Raw genomic sequence first — 17,770 nt, 5'->3', positions numbered from 1 at the left:
GTACATGGTACAACAGGAATGATCCCACAGAGAACACTGCTAAGTGCAAAAATTAGCAGCAAGATCCTGCAGTCATTTTTTTCACACAAAAGAGTATTTAATACTAATAGCAGGATTTGATTGGCAGCCACCAAGAAAGGTTTACCATTAAGAAAACATTAATGAGGTTCCGAGACTAGATAGTATGGAGTCAGGATGGAATTGATGCTAAGATGTCAGGTTATCTATCACAAAAGGAATAAAGACACCTTCTTTTCCTCCCCAACTTAAATGCAGTTACATCTAAAGATGTAATAAAGGACTCTTATTGAATATTTATTTTAGTTCAAAGAAAGTTTGACTCCCCTGATTTTTTCTGATGAAGAGGTCCTTTGAAATATACAGGATTTCTTTTAGTTCTAAGTGACACTTACTAGTTTATTTGAAAACAACACTTTGGTTCAACAATAACCCAATGTTCAATAAACCCAAGAACATAAACTACTGGGAAGCCTTCCTAACCAACAAAAATGGCCAGCAAAATGGAAATCATTATATTAGAGAATAGATTTAGACTTGGTCTCATTTCCAAATGAATATGAGACCTAAGTTTATAAAAAAGGGTCAATACTTATTTTTAAAACAAAAACAACCCATAGATAGAACATAGCACCCCCAGGATCAATATAGAACATCATTTCCCCTGTTTTACATTCGAAGTATTTCATAATTTCCCTTCCCCTACCCTCTAGCCTTTATGAGTGTTTTCAAGTGTTCTTACATCCTTCACTCCTGCCCTCCCCACAGACTTTGCAATCCAGTGACATTGGTTTCTAGTATCCTTGCTGTTCTTTTAAATTTTATCTTATTTTTAAACCCCTATGTTGTGTCTTAGAATCAATACTGTGTTTTGGTTCCAAGGCAAAAGTGTGGTAAAGGCTAGGCAATGGGGGTTAAGTGACTTTCCCAGGGTCACACAGCTAGGAAGTGTCTGAGGCCAAATTTGAACCCAGGATCTCCTGTCTCTAGGCTCTCAATCTACTGAGCCATCTAGTTTCCCTTTTCTGGTCTTTGCTTTTAAACAAGACATTCAATGTCCCAACACTTTGTAGGAATTTTGGGCATTTTCACTGGCTGCCTTTTCCCTTCTGGCATTCTTTCTCTATACTTCTTTCTCCCAGCTTCCATCAAGTCTCAGCTGAAACCCCACCTTCTAGAAGAATGCCTTCCCAACCTCCCTTAATTTCCCTCTGTTGATTATTAACAATCTCTTCAGCTTACATAGAATAAGCTTGTTTATAGTTGTTTGCACTTTGTCTTCCCCATTTGACTGTGAGCTCCTTGAGAGCAGGAACTGCCTTTTGCCTTCCTTTGTACCCCTAAAGCTTAACAGAGGGCCTGGCACATAGTAGGTGAAATAAATGTGTATTGACTGACTGACCTTTCACAACTATGACTGAGGGGGAATTCTTAACAAAACAAAGAAGAGAGGTGATCATAAGAGAGAAAATAAGATAATTCAACTACATAAAATGTGATGGCTTTTGCACAAATAAATCAATGACAGTAAAATAAGAAAGGAAATGGTCAAGTGGGGAAAATTTTGATATTAAACTCTGGTTTGGTTTTTGATTCAATAAAATATATTTAGGTTTGGCTTGGGGTTCAACAAAGAAATGCAATTTATCCTAGTTTATAGTTTACAATCTAATTTCTTTTATTTCCCTGGATAGAATACACTTCTGAACATTTTGGAAACTGTTAGGTTGGTGAAGGTGTTGCTCATATGTTCTAATTCCCCTGCCAAAACTTTCAATGCTAAGCTCCAAATGTCATCAGAAGTTGCAGAAATAGTCAGCTGTGCCTTGAATACTATGATCTTGAGCACCAATGTGCATAAATAGCTTTGTATGGGTAGCTGCTCTCCAAGGAGTGAGAAGCCCAATAAAATGAAGGTTATGTTTTAAACATTATGTGTGGAGAAGTCCTATACAAAGGCAAACTGGTAATATGAAGTTGAACATTTTCCATGAGATCTTGCTATCCGTGATGTGCTGATTAATGAAAAAATGGAAAATAAAATTTTAAAGCCAGCCTGTCCTTTGAGAAACTGGCAGGTTTTGTGAGATTACTGCAGCATCAGGCTCTAGATCCAATTAAATGTCTGCGAAGCAATCTACAAATGTAGATGTGTGTTTCTGTATGAATACATATATGTATGAAATCCAAGAATGGTGAGCTGGACCAAGAACTGAATAGGAGGAGGAGAGCAGATTCAATTGCATTTGGGAAATGGCAAGCATTTTCAGTGATTCCTTGGAAAAAGCAGAAACTTTTGCTTTCCTATTTGACTTAGCATGGTGCTATAGACACAGTAAGCACTTAATGAATACTTCATTCATTCATTCATTCATTCATTCATTCATTCATTCATTCATTCAACCAACCAATCAATCAATCAATCCTAAGCTGTTTCCTGACAAAAAAGGCCAGCTTTTCAACATCCCTATTGGCCCAAGGATGTTATGTAGCTGCAAATTACTGAGCACCATGCATCTCAGAGAATCAGAATTGTAGGTTACCTAAAGTATCATGGAGAGACATAGAGCATGTATTCCCAATGATGACTTATTTACAAGATGTAGCATCAAAGACATCCAAGACTGGAAAAGGACCAGATGTGTGGAGCAAATGAGAACATATATGTAAACACACATGAATATGTATGTACACATGTGTAAACACGCATATGCATTTGTATGTCTATATATACTGTTTTACACATTTTAAAATGCTTTATCAATATCATGATCATTATTATTCAGCAAGAAAGAAGGCACAGTCTGATATTGCACTGGTATACAATGAATACTAAAAAGACCTAAAAGACAGAGTTTCAATATTTTGATTGATCTTCTGCAAAGACACGAATAAGAATTTCACAGAATAAAGAATGGGTTCCAATCTGTGGCAGGAGGGGAGCCTCCACCCCAGTGAAATCAGAGGCCCTTTGAAATGCCAAACTGCCTAGCATTTAGTATTCTCAAGTATTTGTTGTTTAAGACTTAGACTTAGAAATGAAATAGTCATATTCTTCAGTGGGTTCAATTAGTTTTGTCAATCTAAAGATTGGGATTAATATAAAAAAATCAGGTTATGATCTCTCTTGTCTATATCTGTTTCTGTATCTATCTGTGTTTGTCTATTTACCTTATTGTAGCCATCCATCCATCCATCCATCCATCCATCCATCCATCCATCCATCTCTCCTCTCTCACTTCTCCTCTCCTCTCCCTTCTCCCTCTCCCTCCCCCCTCTCTCCTTCCCTCCCTCCTACTCTGTCTCACTCCCTCCTTCTCCCTCTCTATCACACATAAAATAGGTCTTTCTCCTGATCACCATGCATATTAGTTCCTTACAACAGTGAAATCATATGTTCATTTCATAAAAAATTACATATACACCTCCACATATCCCCACACATTACAAGTGATGGTATATTTTTATTCAGGAACTAATTACTTATGACTTAACAAAAGCAATTCAGATCCAGTTCAGTAAATGTTAGATGTTGTTAGTGCTACAATCCACTCAAACTAAAAATAGAGCTTAATAGCATTTTGCAAGACTGTTTTTAAGGGATAATGATGAATGACAATGAGAAACAATTGACCAAAATTCCAATTTCTAGTCTCCAAAAGAAGAGCAGATAACTCACTGAAAAGGAGACTGAAGCCTTCTATGAATACAAATATCTATATCTATATATCCATCTATATATATAAATATATGTGTGTGTGTATATATATATATATATATATATCCATCTATACCTTAAAAAGCAAAGAAACCTTCCTCCTCCCCTACCCAACCTTCTTCATTTGTATTGTCCTACAGAATTCTATCATATATGAAAATTAGTTTGGGGTCATAGCCAAGCACTCAACCTGCAAGACTAGTTTACTTTGCGCCCTCCTCTCTTTCCACAGTTTCCTCAAAGGCTAAAAGGATACTGACTGAAATAATTTTAAAAGTCATTCTGAAAAGTAAATTCCTCAAAACAGATATGGCTATTCTCCCATCCTTTGGGCACAGTGAATGAGGTGCTCAAATTCCAAGGGCTCTCCCAGATTTACTAAAAACACTAAGAAATAACCATATTTTCTTGGTCCTAAAATGCTATTTTTTCCAAGAGCAGCAGAATGAATCAAAAGGGTCAACCCAAGCAATGCCAACAATACCTTCGTTCCATGGTAAAAATCATCCACGCAGGTAGCATTCATAAAGGTCTGGTGGAAGTGAGTGCTGGTATCTATGCCCCCAGGAATCACCAATTTTCCAGTTGCATCTATCACCTTGGCTCCTCCCGGAATCATGAGTTCTCTTCCCACCTGCTGAATGATGCCGTTTTCAATATAGACGTCAGCCTCATGGGTGCAGTCATCATTTACTACCTTGCCTCCTTTGATGAGAATCCTTACACTGGCTGAATTGGCAAGCATTTTCCTAAGGAGAGAACATACCACACATTAAAGTTCTTTCTCAGGGACAGTCAGATCATTCCATTCCCCATCATGGCAAAACACTGTCCCCAAGTCCTGGACAGATAAGACCTAGCAAACTATGAGGAAGGAGCAAGACTTGCTTGCTTGGAAATTATGACATAACCACACTAAGTATGCTATGCCATAACAGGAGCCATATAGACTAAGTCAAAAGGCTGTCAGCTCATTACATTTTTTCTTTTTTTTTTTTTCAAACCTTTACCTTCTATCTTAGCATCAATACTCTGTATTGGTTCCAAAGCAGAAGGGTGGGCTAGGCAATGGGGGTTAAGTGACTTGCCCAGGTTCACACAACTAGGAAGTGTCTGAGGTCAGATTTGAACCCAAGACCTCTTATCTCTGGATCTGGGTCTCAATCCACTGAGCCACTCAACTGCCTCCAGACTCATTACATTTCAGCTGAACCCTTTCCAGACAAGGTAAGTTGGCTGGGGCTCCCATAAAGAGTCATATCTCATTAGAAGTTTGGGGAGTCCTGAGCTGATAATGGTAGATTCCTACTGTGAGGAACCTAAAGACACTAAGTGATCTCTCCATACTGCCCAGGAGTAGGGTCATGGTTTGCTGAGATTAGGTGATCCTGAATTAAATTGCAAATCCACTTTCACTTCTCTTTGTCAGGCTTACAGGTCACTTATAGCTCACCCATCCCCTTCCTCAGATCCATTTATCTGTTCCAATCAGGCCATCTCAGCATTATTGATGTCTTTTGTTTTTATACAAGTCATTTTGTAAATCAAGATAGAGAGGAAGCTACAAAGTAGTACCTTGTAGCCAGAAAGACCAGAATTCAAGGGGGCCTTTGATACACACTGGTTACGTGATTCTGGATAAATAACTAACCTCTTTGTGCAACTCTTTAAGACAACAGTTGCAGATGAGGTGCTGACCTGCAACTAATAGAAGGGTTTTCTCATCTGGAAGCTCCCTGGACCAGTGAAATTACAGGTTCGTACTTATCTCTATCTTCAGGTATACCCTTCCTCTCACTATAGTGTGTCTAAGAGGGCGAGTTATATAGGGCGTAACTAAGAAAACCAGTGAAGTAAAACTAACCAATAGAAAGCCAGGGTGTCTGATAGTGTTTGCAATTTTGCATTCATGTAATCCCTCACCTTTCCAATAAAAGAAGGCATTTCATTTTTCTAGGGCCAAAATGGAGTCTTATAATTCCATGGCATATGGCTGCATTTTATTGTTCTTTCCATTATATTTCTGTAGTCGTAAATGTTTTTTTAATTGTTTAATTTGTTTTCTTTTATATTGCTCATTTTTGTAGGTGAGTTATCATATAAAACCCCAAACCCAAAACATAAACCCAAATAATGGAAAAATCTCATGCTTTGATCTGCATCTGACTCCAACAGTTCTTTCTCTGGAGGTGGATAGCATTCCTTGTCCTAAATCCCTCAGAATTGTCCTGGATTGTTGTATTGCTGAGACTAGATAAACGTATGGTCTTTTCTTGGTTTTGTACTAATTCCAATACCTTTCCATGTATCTGATTTTATTATATTCCTAATCCTTTAAACAAGTATAACATTAAATAGCCTTTGAATATCACACTTTGCATAGCATTCCTCCTTGCTTTCTTTCTAGTTCTCTGCCACTACAAGAAAGTATTGTGAATATTCTGATAGACATGAAATTTTTCTTTTTATCTTTGACATCCTTGAGGTATATACTTGGAACGGGGATCCTTGGGTCAAATGTAGGAACAATTTACTTTTCCCCCCCAAATTGTTAGTTAGAACAATTCACAGTTCCCCTAGCAGTGTGCCTATCTTTTTTAGCCCTTCCCAAAATGGACTATCTCATCTTTTGTCATCTTTCCAATTTGAAGGATGAGATTAAAAGTTAGTTTTATTTAATTTGCATTTCTATTGTAATTAAGATCTAAAGTATGTTTTCATCTCTCTCTCCTCCCCGTCTGTCTCTGTCTTTGTCTCTTTCGTAATCAGTATTGATAACTCTAAGTTGAGAAATCTCTGCCAATCAACTGCTCTGCAATTTAGGCTTAGGGACTCATCTGAGCACACTAAGAGGTTAAATGACTTGCCCAGAGACACACAGCCAATAATGTGTGAGATGCAAGACTCAAATCGGGGTCTTTTAACATCTAAATCATTCTCTACTATAACTATCTCATATGGGTCCGATACAGCTTAGAAATCAATTTTGCTATCTGTATTTAGGAATTTGGGAATTTTGATCTATTCAATAATCTTTCCTTCAGAGCTATTGCTTTACTTTTTGGAAAATGTTACTCAGGACAATTAAGCTCAAAGAAAATTGCCCAGTATGATAGACTCGTCTCCTCCCCATTGCTTTTTTTCTTAACTCCAAACTACAACAGATTCTTCAAGAATCCTGTGGATGAGCAGAATCTGTAATCACCAGAATAACATTCATCATTTAAATAGTTAATCTGTTACCATCAATAGGAAAATAACTAAAGTGGACATGACTACCAGAAGCCACACGCACTACTTCTCCACATAGAGCAACTAAGAATGCAACTTTGACAGTGTGTTCAACAGTTCAGACGAATGTGATACTTGTCCTATGTGTTTATCATAATGAGTTATTACCTGTATCATATTTCCTTGAGAAGTTCCCCCAGCAGGCATTTTAGAAGTTACAGTTGTTTCACTGTGTGGCAGATTAAACACTTAGGGCAAGGGTGAAGACCTCTGGGTTGTGGGCTGAAGAGAACCTATAACTTGACTGTGGCAAGAAGGAGAGTGTTGTGGGGAGGATACATTCTAGCACCCACTGCTATAGTCTACAAATGATTTCCCTTTTGATAGACAGCTATGACCCACATTCAGAGCGGAGCCTCTAATGGAATAACTATGCAAATACGTCCACATGGAGCACTCCCAGTTGGGGATCTCCTATTCCAATGTGGATTGCAAACCCATCTGTAACATAGTAGATTGGTCTTCAGGAACTTATTTACCCAGGATCATGCATCTAATAAATGGCAGAATTAGTATTTGAACCCAAGTCCTTCTGCCTCCAAATGTGAATTATTCTGAGAGGAAGTGTGGCACTGTGAATGGTGCTAGACCCAAAGGAAAGGAGACCTGAGTTCAAATACCACATGTGACATTTGCTAGCTCTATGATCCGTGGCAAGTCCTTAAGCCTCAGGATTGATCTACTAAGTTGAAGATAGTTTATGATCTGCCCTGGAGGAAGGCATCCTCATATACAGGAAAACAGATTATTGCTGTAATTTACTGCCTATAACCTAAGATATCATCTCAAAAAGCAGTTTACCTTCTGTTAACACTCACTTGAGAATCTACTACATCCCAACCTCTGCCTCTCTGTTGCCTCTCAATCTCTCTCCTTTCTTTCTCTCTTCCCTCTTACCTTCTTTCTTCTTTCCCCTTCCTTCTTCTCCTTCCTCCTTTCTACCTCCTATCCTCAAGTGCCCTTCTTAAATGACTATAATATGAAATGAAAGCATATTTTTCAATGCTTTGTTGTAACTATTGAGGAAAATTTTGTTTTTGATTCTTAAATTTTAAAAGCAATCAAGCTGAATCTTTTCTCTCTAAGGAAAAGAGGGTGTAGATTAGACTGCCTTTTCCTGTATTTAGGTCAATGGCTCTTCAGAGGATAAAAGGGCTCGGCCTTATAAGTAAGTAGCAAACACTGCAACTCCAGGGAATCCACATAGGTTTTTTTCTACTTTAGAAATAAAATTGCAATGTTGTTTTCCATAGAATATAGTGTCATAGTCTTAGAGTTGGAAGAAACCTTATAGGCTATTTAGTCAGTCACTTCACCTCTGACTTAACACTCCTAGTGACAAGGAAGAGTATCACAAAGCCACGTTACTCCATTGCTGAATCATTTTAATTGTTAGAAATTACTTGAATAAAAATAATGAGTTCTGGGGACAGCTAGGTGGCTTAGTGGATAGAACTCTAGTCCTGGAGTTAGGAGGACCTGGGTTCAAATATGGCCTCAGACATTTCCTAGCTGTGTGACCCTGGGCAAGTCACTTAACCTCCACTGCCTAGCCTTTACCACTTGATTCTAAGACTATAGGTAAGGGCTTAAAATAAAATGCACGGGAGGAGTTGGGGAGCCACAATAATGGCTTAGTAGCAATGAAAGCTGAAACCACTCTGACAGTCCTTCCAAACCAATTTGTAAAAAGTGCCTCCAAATGACAGGAGTCAAAATCCAACAGCAAGATGGAGTAAAGGGACTCTCCCACTGAATACAATTTTAAATATGGGCAGAGAGTTGATTTACATGGGATAAGGGGAAACCAGAAGCAAAACTGCACACAGGAATGCTGGCTGACCACCCCCCTTTACCTACTATGCCAGGCTCCAAGCCTCGGCATAGGTCAACTTCAGGATCCTGGGACCTGGACTACACCAACAACAGAGCATCCTAGACCTACTCCCTTGAAGTCCTAGGCCCTGGCACGAGATCACGGTGAGGTCCAGAAGTTCATAGTACTTGAACCTTTCAGGCCTGCACTGCAGTGAAGATCTAGCTCCAAGACAAAAAAGCTCACAGTGCCAAACCCTGCAAAGCAGCAGCAGAAGAGATAATCATCAGCTCTCAGAATTACCAGTTCACAAGCAAAAATAGGCTGGGAAAATGAACAAACAGCAAAAGAAACACTTAATCCTAGAAAATTTCTATGGTGGCAAAGAGTGAAACACAAAGTCAATAAGGTATGGTGAGATCCAAGTAACCACATGCAAAACTTCAAATAAAAATGAAAATGGATCTCAATATTTGGAAGAATTCAAAAAGGAACCCAGAAATCAAATAAGACAGGTTGAAGGAAAATGGGGAAAAGAAATGAAAGTAATACAAAATAATAACAGCTTCAAAAGCAAAATCAGTCAATTGGACAAAGAGGCACAAAAATCCAATGAAGAAAAGAATTTCCTAAAAAACAGAACTGACCCAATGGAAAAAGAAGCAAAAAATCCAGTGAAGAAAAGAGTGCAATGAAAAGTTCCAAGAAAAGGACCAAATCAAATGGAAAAGGAGGATCAAAAGGTCATGGAAGAAATTCAGTCTTTAAAAATTAGAATTGGGGAAATATAGAAGCTAATGACTTCATGAGACATCAAGAAACAACACAAAATCAAAAAAATGAAAAAATAGAAAACATGAAATACCTCATTGAAAAAAACAACTGACCTCAATAATAGATCCAGGAGAGACAATTTAAGAATTATTGAACTTTCTGAAAGTCATGACAAAAAACAACAACCTAGACATTATATTAAAAGAAATTATCAAAGAAAGCTGACCCGATATTCTTGAACAAGAGGGTAAAATAAAAATTGAAAGAATCCACAGATCACCTCCTATAATAAATCTTCAAATGACAACTACCAGGAATGTTATAGCCAAGTTTGAGAGCTCCTAGCCAAGGAGAAAATACTGGAAGTAGCCAGAAAAAGGAAATTCAAATATCCATGGAGCCTGTCAGAATTACATAGAATCTGGTAGCTTCCACATTGAAGGGCCAGAAAGCTTGGAATATGATATTCCAGAAAGCAAGGGAATTTGGTTACAATCAAGAATCATCTACCCATCAAAACTTGACTATATTCTTTCAGGGGAAAGTATGATTATTTAATAAAATAGAATATTTACAAATATTCCTAAAAAAAATTGAGTTCATCAGAGTAGAGAACTTATGTAGTTTGGATGTAGTTGCCTAAGGGGCACTGAAAATTTAAATGACTTGCTTTGAGTTGTATAGCCATCAATGTGTGTCAAGAGTCAGAACCTGAATCTTTCTGGTTCTAAAGTAATTCCTCTATTCACAGTGCCACACTACTTCTCTTCCGTATAATGACTTGAAGCTTGCCTTCCTAAACCATTTGCCTATTAGATCACAGTGCCTGGCATATATTAGGGACTTGCTGATTTTGTCCTGATCCTACTTTCAGGAACAAGACAAAGTAAATCTTATTCTCTCTTACCAGTCCTTCAAGAATTTGAAGACAGCTATCATGTCTTTCCTTAGTCCTCTCTTCTTCTGTTTCCAATTATTCTCATCAGATATAGTTTCCAGATTCTTCATCAATCAATGACACTGATTATGTGCCAGGAACTATACAAAACTCTGGGGATACCAAGAAAGGCAAGAGACAGTCTCTATTCTCAAGGAGCTTACAATAAAATTCTGTTTGCTAAACCTCTGTTATGAAATCTAGTTTCTCAATGTCTTTGTTTAAAGTATGGTGTCTGCAACTGGATGTGATACTTCAGATGTGGTCAGATCACTGAAGAATTCAACAGAATTATTCTACTTGCCTATTTTTATGCAAAAATGAGCTCTTTAGAAGAAATGTTTCAAGGCATCTGTGTTATAATTTTAATGTTTAGAGCCAGACTTAATGTGTAAGTCTAGAGCCAGAAAGCTAGTCCATCTGTCTTCTACTATATGCAATTCCTGGCCATTTAGATGAGCAAGGGTTACTGCCACCAATTATTTTCATTTTAAGACACTTTAAGGAATCAGGGCCAGGTCATTTCCCCAAAATGATACTCATCTTTGTAATGCTTTCCATCTTTAGGCCTGATATCAACCAAGAAGAATGATCTAACAATGAGAGTTATTCAAAACTGAAGTGGACTGTGGTGAGAGGTGAAAGACCTTCTCTCCATGGAAATCTTCAAGTGGACTCTGGATGACCACTTATGTATCACAGTTTAGGTTTCTTAGTTTTTTATGGACCAAGACCTAGCTTTCATATCCATTTCTGGTACTTCCCACATTACTTAAACTCCTGAGCTTCTTCAAAATAAAAACACCCAGAATACCAACCTCCTAAGGTATTGTAAAGCTAAAAAAAAGTATATTAAAAAAAAAAAGAACTATTATTCTCCTTGAGCCCATTTCTTCAGCAGAAAAATAAAATAAGTTCTAGATTACCTACTTCACAAGGTTAAAAAGAGATAAGATATTTTAAAAATAAGCAATTGTCACTTTTCCAAAAAAGCTCAGATATTTCAGCAGAATACAAGACCCTGGAGGGTAAGGACTGTTTCTTTTTTGTCTTTATAGTTCTAACACCTAGCATAGCACTTAGCACAGCACATAGTAGGTGCCTAATAAATAAATTTCATTCCATCTTTGATATTTGGGATCAATCAATCAACAAGCATTTATTAAGTGCCTATTCTGTCCTGGGCACTGGGCTGATTGCTCAGGCTAGCTACCAGAGAAAAAATAAAACCACCTCTATCCCTGAGGAGATTTTTTAAAAATCCTTAGTTTTTTAGAATTGATACTAAATATCAATATAGCTTAATAAAGGAGTTTAATAATGGTTAATGGATCTTTCTTCCTGACCATTGTGAAGAGATCAGTTTTGGTTTCCAGGTCACACAGACATTGGACACTGGGTTAGATAACTACTATGTAGTCTCTACCCCCCCCAAGCTTCTCAAAAGGGGCTAATAATATATAATAATATAAAGACCTACATTTATAGAGCGTTTTCTAATTTGCAAAGTACCTTTGCTTGGGACTCTCCTGTTAAAGAGAAAGATTAAGAAAAGCACCACTCGCTTGCAGGCTGGCAGCTCCAATGAAACAGCTGATAGTAAACCCTGGCTCTTCTTACACTTAGATAATATGATTCCATGGACTTTTGATCCTCAGTATCATTCTTACCCACAGGAGAAAAGCAAAGGAGCTGACCTACTACTGTCTGTGTCAATTTGGCAAAAGGACTTGGGAACTGGCAAGGAGGAGGATCTCTACCTTGGAAGATTCAGGAAGGAAGACAGCAGAGAGGAGATGAAAAGAAAGGAGATGAATAGCTAAAGCAATGGAAATTTCCCCACAATGATACAAAACAACAGTGGAATGAGGTTGAATCAATTTGCTAAATTTGTGCCAGTAAAAACCAAACTAGTTTTACTGTGTCTTTTAAAAATGGACAAAGGTCAGGAAACTAATTTGTGCTTCAAGTTTCAATTCATTAAGTAGGTAAGGGTTGTGAGCCAGGTAGAGAGAGCTCAGCCACCTCAGTCAAAGAGAACTTGTGTGTTTTTAGAGGCAGAGACAGTCTTGTCTCCCAATGCATGGTAAGTAATATCACATGGTGAACTGGATAAAAGGATAGAATCCATGGAAAAAAGAGAAATGTAGAAATGGTTGGGGGTGGTATATACTGATTGGTGTTGAAGTTCTGCCTAGAATCCAGTATACTTAAAAGCACATAACATATAATTCATATTTAAGTGGTAATTTTAAATTTTGTGGAAAAATTAGAATGTTTATAATTAAGATTGGATAGCCTACATTATCAAAGATACTATGGTTTGTTTATAAACCTAGAACCTAGGTGTTAGCTTGGAGGTCATAAAACCTGGGCTCAAGCACTATATTAGATGCTTTGATTTTTTAAAAAATCCTTCCCTTTTATCTTAAAATCAATACTGTGTATTAGTTCCAAGGCAGAAGAGTGATGAGAGCTAGGCAATGGGGTTAAGTGACTTGCCCAGGGTCACACAGCTAGGCAGTGTCTGTGGCCACATTTGAACCTAGGACCTCCCATCTCTGGGTCTGCACTAAGCCAACTTACTGTCCCCAGATACTGTGATCTTAATACAAAGAAAAGTTCAAAGAAGAATGTCAATGGGAATCTAAGGAAACAGATTAGTGGAACTAAAATATAGCATTGTCATCACTTTGTGGGGTCAAGAGAAGAGAGATCCATTCTTAATATCTTCTACTGGAGGGAGGAGGAAGAAAGGAGAAGGCAAAAGGTCCTTTGATTTCACATAGCCCAACTCTTTCCTATAGTTGTAGAAACACAAAATTTGAGAGTTGGATGGACCTTGGGGACCATTTAGTCTAACTCATTTCAGAAGAGAATTCTCACTAACATACTCAGAAAGTGGTCACCCAGCCTTTGCTTGAGGACTTCCCAGGTGAGGGAATCTATTCCCTCATGAAACAGCCTGAAGAAGAGAAGACTTAGGATTGGGAAAGAAAAGAGCGTGAAAGGATATGATAGGTATCTTCAAGAGTTTGAAGGGCTATGTTGTGGAACAGGGATGAGGCTTGTTGTGCTTGGACCGGGGCACAAAATTAGGAAAGCCATGAGTGGAGGCAGTAAAGATTATTTCTAGCTTGAGATGTAAAAACTTTTTAACAATTAGAATTCTTCAAAAATGGAATAAGCTCTTTATAGCCCTAGCATAGTATTCAGGGCATACTAAGTACTTAATAAATGTTTGAATTGAGTTCTATCTTTGATATTTGAGATTAATCAATAAGCATTTATTAAGTTAGGGGGTAGTGTGTTCTCCTTCACTGGAGGTCTTTGAGCAAAAGTTAGATAAACACTTGTTTGGTGGGTTATATAGGGGATGTTTGTTTATGCATAGGTTGAATTAGCTGGCTTCTGAGGCTCCTTTCCATTCCCAGCTTCTAGAAGTATGTGGCTTGATATATTATCATGAAATCCTACCACAACCTTTCAAGTCAAAAGTCAAATTTCCAGTTTGGAGCCAGAGAACTGCTTACTTACCATTACGCCTACCCTAACAGTACTTCAAAATTCAGTGAGCAACAAAATCCCAGAATAACAAGGATCTCTTAGAAATACATAAAACCTTTGGAATCTTCCCAAAGACTGAAACTATTATTTTCAGATCAATGGGAAAAGCAATAATGTTTTCTAATGCATTATTTATCCCTACTTTTATCTAGTACTTTTGCAAAAAAATTTATAAAACATGGCATAACAACGATGTTTTTAAAAGTACCAAAAGGGGGGCAGCTGGGTAGCTAGGTGACTTGAGAGCCAGGTCTAGAGACAGGAGGTCTTGGGTTCAAATGTGGCCTCAGACACTTCCTAGCTGTGTGACCCTAGGCAAGTCACCTAACCCCTATTGCCTAGCCTTTACCACTCTTCTGCCTTGGAACCAATACATAATATTGATTCTCAGGTAGAAGATAAAGGTTTTAAAAAATTACCAAAAGTTTAAACAAAAGAGTTCTGAAAGATTAATAGAGAGCTAAGTTGTATGGGTGTACAGAATAGTGGACACAAAATCTCTCATAATTCCCATCTCTATATTAAGATGTATAGTCTTGCCAAGTCTCTTCTTGTTGGTGGTTGCCTTGGAAGATTCATATGAATTGATTCCAGGTGAAGTCAGCAGAACCAGGAAAATGTTTTACAGTAATAGCAATATTGTAAAGACAAATTAACTTCTAAAGATATAAGAACTCTGATCATTGCAATTATCAATCACAATTCCCAAGGAAGGATGATGATGTTATCTACTTATAAAGAAGTGATGAACTCAGCATGCAGAATAGAATATCATTTTTTGGACACAGCTAATGTAAGCATTAGTTTTGCTTCACTAGGCATATTTGTTATAAGGATTTTCTTTTTTTGTAATGTGGATGAGAGGGAGAAAAAATAAATGCTTGTTAGTTAAAAATAAAAGTTTAAAAAAGATAATGATGTTGCCTCACCTTCCCCTTTAAGTGCATTAACATTCACTCATCTTAGGCTTTCCTGCAATTCCATAAGAGAGCAAATGCTTCTAGCCCTCATGGTTGACTGTGTAGTAATGTTTTGATGTAGTAAGATCTTGGGATCTCTCATGAGTTGTCAGGACCTCTCAAGAGTTAAAAAAAATTGCAAAGCACTGTCCAAAAATAAAGTCTTAAACAACAAAACACAAATCCTGTTGCTTAACTTGATTGCTAAATATTCTTCCAGAATCTCATAATTTTAGAATCAGAAGGGGCCTTAGTAGCCATCTAGTCCAGTCAGTCAATAAGCATTTATTAAAATTTTACTCTGTTATCAGGCACTGTGCTAAGCTCTGAAGATACAAATAAAGGTAAAAACATAGTTCTAGAATCTCTGGAAGCCCTCAGGAAGCTCACATTCTGATATGGATGACAGTATATAAAAATCTATGTAAACAATATCTACAGTGAAGATGGATAATCTTAGAGGGTAGATATTAGCAATGGGAAAGAGATTGGCAAAAGCTTTCTGCAGAAGGTGGGATTTGACCTGATTCTTAAAGGAAACTAGGAAAGCCAGAAGGTGGAAGTGAAGAGAGAGAATATTGTAGGCATGGGAGAAAGTCAGAGAAAAGGCAGAGTTAGGGAATAGAGTGTCATGTGTGAAGTACAAGGAAAAGGCCAGAATGTGACTTGCTCCTTAGCATACATGGAGTGGGGCAAAAGAAGACTAAAAAGAAAGTCCACTCTAACATACCCAATAAGTCATTCATGAGCCTCTGCTTCTGTGCTTGAAGAGAAGGAACTCAGGCCTTCCTGAGGTATCCCATTTTTTCTCATATGAAACAAATTTGCCTCTTTCTGATTTCTATTCATCAATTCCTGGTTCTGCTTTCTGGGACCAAACAGGGCAAATCGAACCCTTTCCCACATTACAGTCCTTTAGTCTTAGGAGAAAACTATCAGTTCTCTGCCCTTTTCTCCCTTCCCCCACCCCCATCCATAAGTCTTTCTATGTTAAACACATGCTTATTTCTATCGATCCTCTGATTACATTAACTTGAGGCACTTCACCATCCTGGTTGTCTTTCTCAGGATACATTCCAGCCTAATGTCCTTCCAAAACTGTAACACCCAAAATGAATATGATACTCTAGAAGTGGTCTAATAAGGTCAGAATAGAAAGGGGCATCACCTCATTATTCCAAGATCACTTTAGTTCTTCTGACTGCCACATCAAATTATTGGCTTATAAAGAACCTTTTCTCCATTAAAACCCCTAGATATCTTTTCAGACAAACCACTATCCAATGATGCCTCTCCTATCTTATATTTTTGACAATGACTTTTTGAACCCAGGTGTAAGACTTTACATTTATCCCTATTAAATTTCATCTTATTAGATTCAACCTAACCCTCTGGAACAGAGGTTGACAAACTACTACTATAGACCCAAATCCAGGCTTTTTAATAGCCTGTGACCCAAGAATAGGAAACTCATAGGCCATAAAAAACAGGTGGAAAGTCAGATTTGGCCCTCAGGCAATAGTTTACTGAATTCTGCTCTAAACTGTCAAAAACATTTCAGATCCCCACTATCATCAAATATGTTCCTATGCTAAAATATTATCTTTGTCGAGTTGCAATCATACAGAAATACATAATTTTCAGAAATTTACTAGAGTTTTCAGAAATAAGAGGTAGCAAAAAAGAATTAGGGATACTGGAAATCAAATATAGAATTTGATTATATATCATAGAATAATTATTCCTATTGTGCTGATGATAACCATAACTAGCATTTACATAGTGCTTTAACATTTATAATCTTTTTTTAATTTGAAAATTTTTATTTAATTAATCTAGAATATTTTTCCATAGTTACATGATTCATATTCTTTCCCTCCCCTCCTCCCAACCCCCTCCCATAGCCAATGAGTGAATCCCCTGGGTTTTACATGTGTCATTGATCAAGACCTATTTCCATATTATTAATATTTGCATAGTGATGCTACAGTCCCAATCATATCCCCATCGACCCATAACATCGGTAACTTTAAAATATGATCTCATTCTATCCTCATAACTATCCTGGGAGATAGGTACAATTGCAATTTCCATTTTATAAATGAGAAAATTGAGGCAGAGGCTAAATGACTTGCTTACGGTCACACAGCTAGAATGTTTTTGAGGCAGGTTTGAATTAAGGTCTTCCTGACTCCAGGCCCAGGACTGTGTACTATGGCCATGTTGTTGCCTTTTTTAGAAGGCACCCAGAGTTAGACAAATGGGCATTACAAATAAGACACCATTTAACTGTAACTGAATCCCAGAAAAGATGTTTACTTTCTTTTAGCACTCCTGGGATCCTGTCACTGTCCCTATAATTAAGCAAAAGATTTGAGCATATGGTTTTTTCCTCATTATAAAAGTCATAAGTCACAGAATCTTTCCTGACCACCAGCAGAAATGGAAAAAATATAAAATATTTCAATGCTAATAGAAGGGATAAATCATAAAAATAGAATCCTGGAACTGGAAAGAATTTGAGAAGTTATCTAATTAAACCCCTAATGCTAGGAAGTCCTACAGAGAAGTTATCTAAAACAGTTGCCCCTCTCAGGGTTTTAAGGATCTCTTGGGATAGATGTTTCATATCCTCTTTTATCTACTAGAATTTCTTATCACCATTAACATCCACCATTTCTTCTCTAGCA

The 17,770-nt window shown here is 37.4% G+C and overlaps 1 protein-coding gene across 7 annotated transcripts in view; it reads right to left on the bottom strand.

Moving 5' to 3' along the window:
* DPYSL5 (dihydropyrimidinase like 5) overlaps positions 1-17,770 on the bottom strand; it is a 133,994-nt gene that overhangs the window by 74,522 nt on the left and 41,702 nt on the right. For 4 of the 7 annotated variants that reach the window (XM_007475963.3, XM_007475966.3, XM_007475965.3 and 1 more), the window contains exon 2: positions 4,221-4,485. In XM_007475963.3, coding sequence (XP_007476025.1) covers positions 4,221-4,481 — 261 coding nt within the window. In that variant the 5' untranslated portion in view covers positions 4,482-4,485. Of the gene's footprint in view, positions 1-4,220; positions 4,486-7,135; positions 7,272-10,524; positions 10,660-17,770 lie in introns of those variants that run through there. The other 3 variants (XM_056813152.1, XM_056813153.1, XM_007475962.3) reach the window with 2 other exon arrangements.

The sequence above is a fragment of the Monodelphis domestica genome, chromosome 1 (genome assembly GCF_027887165.1).
Source record: "Monodelphis domestica isolate mMonDom1 chromosome 1, mMonDom1.pri, whole genome shotgun sequence".
In the NCBI taxonomy this organism is placed as follows: domain Eukaryota; kingdom Metazoa; phylum Chordata; class Mammalia; order Didelphimorphia; family Didelphidae; genus Monodelphis; species Monodelphis domestica.
This window is presented reverse-complemented; position numbering and strand designations above follow the sequence as displayed.